General features: G+C 35.3%; 1 protein-coding gene across 1 annotated transcript; it reads right to left on the reverse strand.

Moving 5' to 3' along the window:
• Window positions 1-293: 293 nt before the first annotated feature.
• Window positions 294-836, reverse strand: LOC121249355 (secreted RxLR effector protein 161-like). The gene has a single exon (XM_041148067.1). It carries the CDS (start codon window positions 834-836, stop codon window positions 294-296), a length of 543 nt encoding a protein of 180 aa, XP_041004001.1.
• Between the last annotated feature and the right edge of the window lie 10654 nt (window positions 837-11490).

Here is an 11490-nt window from a genome sequence, read left to right on the forward strand (position 1 = left end):
AAAATATCAAAATAATTAAGAATTTCATTAAAATAACATTGTTCATATAATGAAAAATTACATAATGGAACCAAGTCTCATATTCACTACATGATCCTTGAATTTCAACAGTGGCATGCCCTTAGTCAAAGGATCAACGATCATTAGCTCAGTGTTGACTTGCTCAATGATCACTTTCTTTTCTTTAACACGTTCCCTTATGACTAAATATTTAATGTCGGTCTGTTTACTTTGACTCCTACTTTTATTGTTCTTAGCCATAAAAACAGCAGCTGAATTGTCGCAATACATTCTCAATGGCCTAGAGATAGAATCCATAATTCTAAGCCCAAAAATGAAACTCTTAAGCCATTCACCATGTGAAGTAGCTTCAAAACAAGAGACGAACTGTCTTCCATAGTGGAAGTAGCAGTCAAAGTCTGCTTGGCACTCCTCCATGATACAGCTCCACCGACCATCAAAAAAATATATCCTAATGTTGATTTGCGTGAATCAATACAACCAACAAAGTCAGAATCTGAGTAGTCAATTACTTCCAGATTGTCCGTCCACCTATACATAAGCATGCAGTCTTTGGTTCCTTGAATGTACCTTATTACTTTCTTTGCAGCTCTCCAGTGGTTTAAACCTGGATCACTCTGATATCGTCCTAACATTCCCATAGCAACTGCAATGTCAGGTCTTGTATAGAACTGAGCATACATTAGGCTTCTGACAGTAGAAGCATATGAAATGTTCTTCATTTTTTCTCTTTCAAGGTCGTTCTTCGGGCATTGGCTCAAATTGAACCTATCACCTGTCACAATGGAGGCTACACTTGGTGAACAATCCTTCATCCGAAATCTCTTTAAAACTTTATTAATATAGGTTTCCTAAGACAGACCCAAGATACCTCGAAATCTGTCTTTATGGATCTTAATGCCAATGACATAAGATGCCTCACCCATATCTTTCATATCAAAATTTTTAGAGAAAAATTGTTTCACCTCATCTAACAAACCTTCATCATTGGTTGCTAGTAAAATTCCATCCACATATAAGCAAGAAAATAGATTTTACTCCCACTGACCTTCTGGTATATACATTGATGCATATTGTTTTCTACAAAACCGAATGAAGAAATTATATTATGGAATTTCAAATGCCACTAGCGGGATGCTTATTTTAAACCGTATATGGATTTCTTGAACTTACAAACCAATTGTTCACCATCACTAGAGGGGAATCCTTCAGGTTGTTTCATGTAAATCTCTTCCTCTAGATCTCCATTGAGAAATGTTGTTTTCACATCCATTTGTTACAACTTTAAGTGAAAATGGGCTACTAATGCCAAAGTAACACGCAATGAATCTTTCTTAGATACAGGAGAGAAAGTCTCCGTGTAATCGATTCCTTTTTTCTGATTGAATCCCTTAGCAGCGAGTCCTACCTTGTATCTCTCAATGTTACCCAATGAGTCTTTCTTTGTCTTAAAGACCCATTTACATCCAATGGCTTTTACACTATTAGGCAACTCAACAAGATCCCAGACTGCGTTACTCTTCATAGAATTCATCTCTTCTTTCATGGCATTGTAACATAGTTCTGATTCTTTGCAACTCATGGCTTGTGAAAAGAACTCGGGATCATTTTCGGCTTCAATGTTATAGTTAGATTCTTGCAGATACACAACATAATCATTAGGAATTGCTGATCTCTTTACTCTAATAGATCTTTTTAATGTTGTACCATCATTTTCCTGAGATGTATGTGGTTCAACTCGTTGTTCAAAAGTTCTTGACAACTCTTGAACTACCTGATCTATTGGAATGTCGTCAGTAGCTTGTGGAATTTCAATGATTGGCCATTCAACACCAGTTTGTACTTGATGGGTTCTGTAAACAATAACCAATCTATCACTTGAGGTAAAAGGTTGAGATTTTGAATGATCATTCTCAGAAACTATATTTCTGGTTTGATCGCTCCCACTGATCAAGTCATTTTCAAGAAACTTTGTATTTCTTGATTCCACAATCCTAGTACTGTGAGATGGACAATAAAATCTATAACCTTTAGACTTTTCAGCATATCCAATGAAATACCTACTAATGGTCATTGGGTCTTATTTCATATCCAATGAAATACCTACTAATGGTCATTGGGTCTTATTTCTTCTCTTGTGGATTATAAATTCTCAGCTCAGACGGACATCCCCAAATGCGCATATGTCACAAACTCGGTTTCCAACCTTTCCATAATTCAAATGGCATTTTAGGAACAGTCTTGGTTGGAACTCAGTTTAATATATACACTTATGTCTTAAGTATTTCAACCCACAAGGATTTAGAAAGATTAGAGCTGCTAAGCATACTCCGCATCATGTCTAATAATGTTCTGTTTCTTCTTCTTGCTACACCATTCTGGTCCGTGAACCAGTCATGGTGTATTGGGTAACAATCCCATGCTCTTGAAGAAATTTTACAAATGGCCCGGGTGCTTGTCCATCCTCTGTGTATCTATCATAATATTCACCACCTCTATCTGATCTCACGATCTTAATTTGCTTACCGCATTGTTTATCTACTTCAATCTTAAAGATATTAAAGGTATCTAATACTTCGTTCTTGTTATGAAGCATGTAGAGATACATATACCGTGAGTAATCATTTATAAAAGAGATGAAGTATTTATGACCATATGAGTCCATGTCTGGACTATATATATCAGTATGTATGATCTCTAATATGTCTGAACTCCTATTGGCACCTTTCTTTGACTTGTTGATTTGCTTTCCCTTTATGTAGTCCACACAAGTCTCAAAATCAGTAAAATCCAGAGTATTAAGTACCTCTTCATTTACTAATCTTTTAATTCTATTTACGGAGATATGATCTAATCTCTGATGCCATAATTTAGAGGAATCCTCATTAATAACACATCTTTTAGTGCTAGTGTGAACATGCATTGAATCATAAGTGGCATTATTTTGTAAATTAATGCAGTAAAAACCATCAGATAAAGTATCATTCCCAACACAATCAGATTTATAAAATAAACTGAATGATGAATTTGAAAAATTAAAAGAATATTCAAAAGGTACAAGTCTTAAAACTGAAATCAAGTTTCTAATGAAACTTGGAATATAAAAGGTCTTTTCTAACTTTAAAACAAAACCACTAGATAAAATTAAATAGCAAGTTCCTATAGCTTCTACATGCGAGCCCATCTTGTTTCCTGATAAGATGCTTTGCTCATTTCCTACTGGCTTCCTTAGGTTTTGCAAACCCTGCAAGGAATTTGAAATGTGGATTGTTGATCTAAAATCAATCCACCATGTGTTAATATTGACATTAACCATATTAGATTCATAACAAACAAGTAAGGTTGGATTACTTTTGTCTGTAAGCCATTTCTAAAATTTGAAACATTTCTTCTTCATGTGTCCCTTATTTTTATAGAAAAAATACCTAAAATCTTTCTTAATACTACCTTGGGGATGTATTTTGCCTTTCCCTTTCTGATTAGCTTGAGATTTGCCTTTTCCACGAGTTGCCAGCATTGCACTTTCACCCTGTTCCATCATCAGTCTCCTTTCCTCTTGAACACACATGGTCATGAGTTCATTAATTGACCATTTATCCTTATGTGTGTTGTGTGAGATTTTGAAGGGTCCACATTAATGCAGGAGGGTGTTCAGGATGTAGTGCACAAGGACGGACTTTGACATTCAACCTCGAGTTTCTTCAATTGAGCCACATTGTCCCTCATTTGCATGATGTGCTTACGCACACCTCTCACACTGGTGAGCCTCAGGGATGAAAACTTCATGATTAGGATGGTTGCTAGCGCATTGTCTGAAGTGACAAATTATTCATCAATGGCTTTTAGCAAGTCTCGAACATTTTCATGCTCATCGACAGAACCACGAATACCAGCAGAACTTATAGTCTTGATGAACATCATGCTGAGGTGATTAGATCGCTCCCATCACTCATAAAGTGCGATGTTAGCTACAGTGCTGGTATCAGTGATTTCTGGTGGTTCGTCTTCCTAATAGCATAATCTATGTCCATCCACCCTAAATGAAGAAGAATTCTCTCATTTCAGACCTTATAGTTATCTCCCTTAAGTTTAGAGATATCATAACGAATATTAGAGAAATTTGTAGGTTGTACAACTACATAAAATTATATATTACATGCTTACGTTAAAATTGAAGCCTAAATAAAAAAATTTCATGTTTTACCAATGTAAATCATGCTTAAAAATTGAATCTAATGACATAAAATTGCCTGTAGACTAACATTTTAATTCAAGTAGATTCAATCATTCTTTATGATAGAATATTATCAAAATATTTACTTAATTCATAATTCTAAGGGTATATTATGATTATAATTTGATATATATTCTATCTTCGCTTAAAGTTTATAATAAAACTATCAAATCATTTACTAAATTCATAATTCCTGGGGTTAAGTTATGAATAACTTGATCTTTCATCCTAATTAATAATATAAATATAATAAAAATTGTTGTGGGATAAAATTTATTATATTAAGTATAATTAATTACAATTAATGTCTAATATTCTTTAAGTGATCCTAATCAATCATAATATATCATTTTATTTAATTTAAGATGATGTGGCTATTATCTAATTAATTAAAATTATATGGATCACTAGATATTAAATGCATAAGACTGGTTTAATATTATGAATTACATAATTTTAACTAATACTAACATGTTATTATTATGCACAAATATTCTCATAATATAAGCATAAATATTGCGCAATCAAAACTATAATATTTTGCATAACATTAAATTTCATGCCTTTAACTATATACTCATCCAAAATTACATGTATTAATATAGAGCAAAATTAATCAATTCTTGCAAACTAAATACGAGCATAATAAATAAATTTGCACAATAATTATCCAAATTGTATATAATTAAATCAAATAAAAATTATAAGCACAACTATATAGCATAACAATTATAAGCACAAAGGGTGTGGGCCCAAAAACCCACTTTTCAGACCATCTATAAAAGTGGAAAAAAAAAGATTTTTTTTTTTGAAAAAATGACCAATATAAGCGACATGTCATTTTTCTAAAATTAAAAACAACGTGTCGTTTTCCTCATTATTTAATAGAAAAAAAGGCCACATAAACGACATGTCGTTGTATTAAACTTATAAACGACGTGTCGTTTTATCGCTATATTGAATGAACGCTGGCCCAACTAAACGACATGTCATTTTTAACAAAACTGAAAACTACATGTCGTTTATCTCATATTGAATAAATGGCTCCGAGCTAAACGACATGTCGTTTTCACCAAAAATGAAAACGACGTGTCGTTTATCAATACTGAATGGATGACTTCCCCACTAAATGACATGTCGTTTTTAATAAAGCTGAAAACTACATGTCGTTTTGGTCGTCTTCAACCTCCAGATAGTTTCACAGATCATGATTTTTGGGACCATTTTCACATCAAAAAAACACGTTTTTAATCACAAAAAGTTTAGAAAAACTATTTCCCATGATTTCTAAACTTCTTTCGAATAAAAAAAATCTAGAAATCAAAACTTAAAATTTTTCAAAACTTTCGGTCAAAAAACAGAGATGAATAGAGCAACTCTATAAATACCAAAGCAGAAATAAAACTGGGCTCTGATACCAAATGAAAGCTTAATGACGATTCTATAATGCAGAATAAACACTTTAAAACAAAATCAACAAGTTTATTGACAAAGAAATAGTACCTCAAACCATTGATGTTCCTCACGGTTTCGCTGCACTCTCTCACTGATATTTGGCACTTCCAAACTCTACTCACTCTATTTAGATGGTGTAAGACTGAAGGAGATTGAGTGATTGAGTTTAGAGATCAAACGTAGTACTTATAGCCGAAGCTTTCATCAAGCTTTGGTTGCTACGTGTCCCAAATGTTCAGATTATCATGGGGCAGTTCCAATGTTCTACGAATGTGATGAATAATTAGAGTGGACCACTTCAAGAGCTCCTAAACTTAAGGAAGCTAGAGATTCGTTCTCACGAACGGCGTCCGTGAGAAACGGTCAACAGTTACATCGAGAAAGAGGAAGGGCTTGTGCCTCCATGGTGCAAGGTAATGGCCGCATAGGGTGGAGCTGGACAGCTTGAAGAGGCTGAGTATGGGAGGGAGGTCCGCAGTGGTCTCAGTTTGTTTATGGCTTCACGGTTGTACTCGGTGTAATTGCTTGGCGGTCATCGGTGACGTACTTTGGGTGGCCTTCTAGGTGGTTGCCTGGTTTTGTGTCTCACGTGGGTGGCGTTCGATGCACTCGGCAGTTGGCAGCGTCGTGCAGTTGTCAAAACTGTTAGGTGTGGTGTCTTGCTTCCTTGGCCGTGCTCTGTTTTGAGTATTAAAAACATAGTGTTTTGGTTTGGTTTATAGAGGATGGTGCAGGCTTGTGGTTTGCCATGAGGGACTGAGGGTGGCTTACTCATCCATGGGTTGGCAATAGTGATGGTGGCTGTTGGTGGTGCTGCGGCTTGGGGTGTGTAACAATTTGGGATGGCCTGCTAGATGTGCATGGAGGCCGAGGGAAGCAGATTGACGATGGTGGTTACTATGGTTGGGCATGGCTAGGCTTGGGGTTTACAGTTGGATGTGTGAGGGAGGCAAAAGTGCAGCGGATAATAACGCTGAGACGTGGCTTGCGACTAGAGATGTTGTTGACCTTCACCATTTACGACAATGAGGTCGTAGTGACTACTTATTTTCAACTGGCTAGAACGGGGCTTGCCGTGTGGAGACGTTTGATGCTTGGAGGAAAAAGCTCATGGTGTGGAGGGGAAACTGAGATGGTTGGTTGCAGACAAAGGGAACAAGAGAGAGTGGTTATGGAGAGAGAGCAAACCGTTGAGAGAAATGAGGTGTACGGAGTGAGAGGGAAAATACGAGAACGATCGAAAGTGATTGAGGGGAAGGGGAAGAGAGGCATCGGTGCAGGTTGGGGTGTAACCAATTCGATTTGGTATAGTTTTGGATAAAATTTGAGACCGAATTGGTATGTACCGGTTTTGCATTTTCAATAACTGATTCCACACTAGTTACCCCCCTTAAACCAGTACTTACGGTTTTACCGGATCGATCTCCTGTTTTAATATACTATATACTATATTATATAATATATACAATAGTATATTATAATATATAATACTATAGTGATAATATATTGTAGTATATTATAATTTATATTATAATTGTATCATAGACTATAGCGATATAAGATTTTAAAATTTAATATTATATTAATTACTAATTTATCATATAATACAAAATTATTTTATATATAATTATATATTATATATAAAAATTATAATATATATATGAACCGGTCCGGTTCAGTCCAATCCGGTTTTAGAAAAAGAAAAAGTGAAACCAAACTGATTTTGACTAATTTTAAGAAAAATAAGACTGATACCGGACCAAACCAAACTCGGTATCAATCCAAACCCTCTAGTTCGATCTGGTCCGGTCCGGTTTACCAGTTGTTTTTAGGGTGGGTCTACGCCCACCGTTGGGAGCTCCCGCTAATGCATTTTTGTGTTTTTTTTTTTTTTTTTTTTTTTTTTTTTTTTTACCTTTTTTTACATGATTTTTTTAATGTCTTTAAATATTTTTTAAAAAAGAAAAAAATTCACAATATTATTAAAAAACACTTAATCACAAAGTTTAAAAAAAAAAAAAAAATACCAACGGAGCCCCCAACGGTAAGCGTAGCTTTTTCCATTTTTTTTATACCCTTAGATAGGGGTGTAACCGGTCCGGTTTTGAACAAAATTTAGGATCAAACTGGTATGTACCGGTTTTGTATTTTTCAAAACCTATTATGCACCGGTTACCTTCCTAAACCGGTATCTTCGGTTTCACCGGTTTCCGGTCCGGTCCGGTCTGGTTTTCCAGTTTTTTAAAATGTAAGTTTATCATTAAAAAATAAAAATCTGTTAATAAAAAAAAATTGCTTCAAAAAATCTGTTCTAAAAATCTGTTCCTATTACAAAATCTGCAGTACTAAAATAATCTATTTTAGTAAAAAAATCTGTTTTAGTAGAAAAATTAGTATTAGTTATAAACTTATATAATATATTAGACTATATAATAGTATTAATATTATACTATTATTATAGTTATATATTAGTATTAGTCATAAACTTACATATTAGTATAGCCATATAATATATTAAACTATATATAATATAATGTAATATATATTTTATGTTTAAAGCATATGATCAATTAAATTTTCATCTTCAAGATTAAAATTTTATTTTATAAATTATAATAACATCATCTTATATATAATTATATTAATAACATATAATCAAACAAATTATAAATGTTCATATTTAAGATTAACATTTTATGTTATAATTTATAAATTATAATATGAAATTATTTCATATGTGATATATAATTATATATATTATATATAAAAAATTTACATATAATTATATATTATATATAAAACTCATATATAAAATATTAATTTTCATATTTTTTTCTCCAACCGGTCCGGTCCAGTCCGATTTCAAAAATTGTTGAACCGAAACCGGATCGGTTCCAGCCAGTTTGCATAATTCAAAAACCGGTTCCAGACCAGACCGGTTCGAAACCTGTCCAACCGGTTCGGACCGGACCGATTTTTCGATATAAATTTACACTCCTACCCCTAGATGCAGGGAAAGTTTGGGTGGGGGTGACTGAACTCTAAGGACTAAACGGTGCGTTTAGCACCTTTTCCCCCACCCCTCCTTGGGCCTAATAGCTTAAACAGGAGTTGACTTCAAAGGGCTAGGCCTCCTGGGCTGGGTGCTACAGTCGGAGAAGCACTTGGGTTGGCAGTGCGGAACCGGCGACGGTGGTGGCTAACCAAGAGTCTCCACGAGCTTCCACGCTGTAACTTCGGTCGGACTTTTGGTCCTGCGTTAGGGAGGCCACAAGGACGCACGCTGGGGCTACTGTCCTGCTTGCTCTGTTTCCTTTGGCGATGGCGTCTGCGTCAGCTTATGGTTGGTGGTCAGAACGGTGAAAGTTTTGCTGTGTTTTAGTGTATTGGAACAATGGCAAACGTACATGGCTTGTTGGCTGTTCCTCTGGTGGAGTTAGGGTTGTTTCTATGGTGGAGAGGGGGGGCTTCGGTGGTTGGCAGCACGACGTGTCGTAGGGGTGGTGGCAGTGGGAATGGTGGGCAGCGTCGGTTGTTTGAGGGGGAAGGGGCCCACGGTGTGGAGGCCGTTGCTCGGTCTTCGTTTCTCACAGTGCCGCATAGTGGGGCTTCCTCTGGTGGTTATTCCAAGCTTGGCCGTGCGGAAGGTGGTGCTGCACTGCCTCAGTTGGACTTCTGGTTGGCAACATGAAGCGGCTGGAGCTCCAGCGGCCTGCTGTACGTGGGGAGTGGCTTGGTAGACCTGGCTGGCCATATATCATGGCGAGGGAAAGGAGGTCTGCGGCCGAGAGGAAATCTTTTGTGAAGGCTGTGTGTAGTGCGGCAGCCCTAGGCTCAAGATTGAAGATGAGTACTTACGAGAATAAGGGAGGGCTGTATATACAAACGGGTTGTTCATTTATTTCTTTTCATGGGTCTTGGGTTGGGTCCATTTCACGTGCCAAGTATTCAATAAACTCCAATGGCCTCGGCTCAAGTCCAAAATTCGTCCGATAAATAATTTTGCAATTTCAAAAAAAGACTCTTGGACATAATACCAAAATTAAAATGCGCCTACTTGATCCATAAATTGTAAATGGGCTTTAACTCGATTTTTAGGCCCAATGAAAAATTCCAAATCCACCTTAAGAATTTTGGACCCATGGCCTAATTAAAATTACTCCGAACAGTTTTGGTCCTTAAGGCTTCTTAAAAACATTTAGCCTGTGGGCTTAACCAAAATTATCCCAGAAATCTCACTTGAGGTTTCTCTAGTATATTGGCCCATTGAATGTACTCTAAGCCCAATATGATTTATTCATTTTTCATCTCTAATATGTTCGGGTCGGGTCGTTACAATTTGGCAGTAATAACGTCACAGATTATAAAAAGGCACCTTCATTGAATTGTAAATGATACATAGATAAGTTTGTTTGAAATGAGGTACTTCTTTGCTTGACAATCTACATCGTCAGTAAACCACGTCATCCCATCCCATCTATGGATAGTAGTCATTAACAAAATGCAGTGAATACAATATATTTAAGAAAGCAGAACACTTATTAAGCAATGGCATCCAGATAGTTGTAACTAAGGGTGTAATCGGTCCGGTTCGGTCCGGTTTTGGATAAAATTTAGGACCGAACCAGTATGTACCGGTTTTGTATTTTTCAAAACCAATTACGCACCAGTTATCCTCCTAAACCGGTACTTCCGGTTTTACCAGTTTCCGGTCCGGTCCGGTCCGGTTTTTCGGTTTTTTTAAAATGTAAGTTTCACAATTTGTTATTAAAAATTTGTTTATAAAAAAAAAAAAAATTGATTTAAAAACAATTGTTTTATACTTTTATTAATATATTAGACTATATAATAGTATTAATATTAGACTATTGGTATAGTTATAAGTTATATATTAATATTAGTTATAAACTTTTAGTGATTTAATATTAACATTTTATGCAATAATTTATAAATTATAACAAGAAATTACTTCATATATGAATATATATAATTATATATATTATATATAAAAATTTCACATAAAAATTTATAATTATACATTATATATAAAACTTATATATATTAATATTTAATATATATAAAATATTTTGTATAAAACTTATATATAAAAGTATTATTTTTTATTTTTTTTAATCAACCGGTCCGGTCCGGTTCGGTCCGGTCCAAAAAATCTTGGAACCGGAACCGGACCGGAACCAGCCGATTTTTAGATTTTAAAAATCGGTTCCGGACCGGACCAGTTCAAAACCGGTAAAACCAGTCCGGTCCGGTCCGGTCCGGACCGGTTTTCATGTTTGAATTTACACCCCTAGTTGTAACTATAGTTAGAAAGCAACAAAACAAGTAATCCACCAATTTCAAGACTTTTGACGGCCAGAACCTTCGGGCCATTCCATATTGCCCCTTTATAAACAAGCCCAAAGCCTCCTTTACCGAGCACTTCCTTGAAATCATCAGCTACTTGTTTTCAGGATAACAAGTGTGCAACACCCAGCATGAAGTCTGCATTCCTAATTTTTTTTTTTAGATTAATATGTATGAAAAGTCTATTTGAAATTTAACGAGTAATTTGGAATAGGTTACAGGCCCAAAAATTTATTTTGACCGAGTATAGATTTTATTGGGCTTGATAATTAGGATAAAAGATTTTAATGGACCAAGTGGGAATTTGCCCAAAAACTTAATGGGACAAGTTGTATTATTTTTAAAATTTGAGTCGAGGCCCAATAGTGTATCGACAAAATACTCGAACCAAAAGAAAAATTACGGACAAGCAAAAG

Source organism: Juglans microcarpa x Juglans regia, chromosome 2D (genome assembly GCF_004785595.1).
Source record: "Juglans microcarpa x Juglans regia isolate MS1-56 chromosome 2D, Jm3101_v1.0, whole genome shotgun sequence".
In the NCBI taxonomy this organism is placed as follows: Eukaryota; Viridiplantae; Streptophyta; class Magnoliopsida; order Fagales; family Juglandaceae; genus Juglans; species Juglans microcarpa x Juglans regia.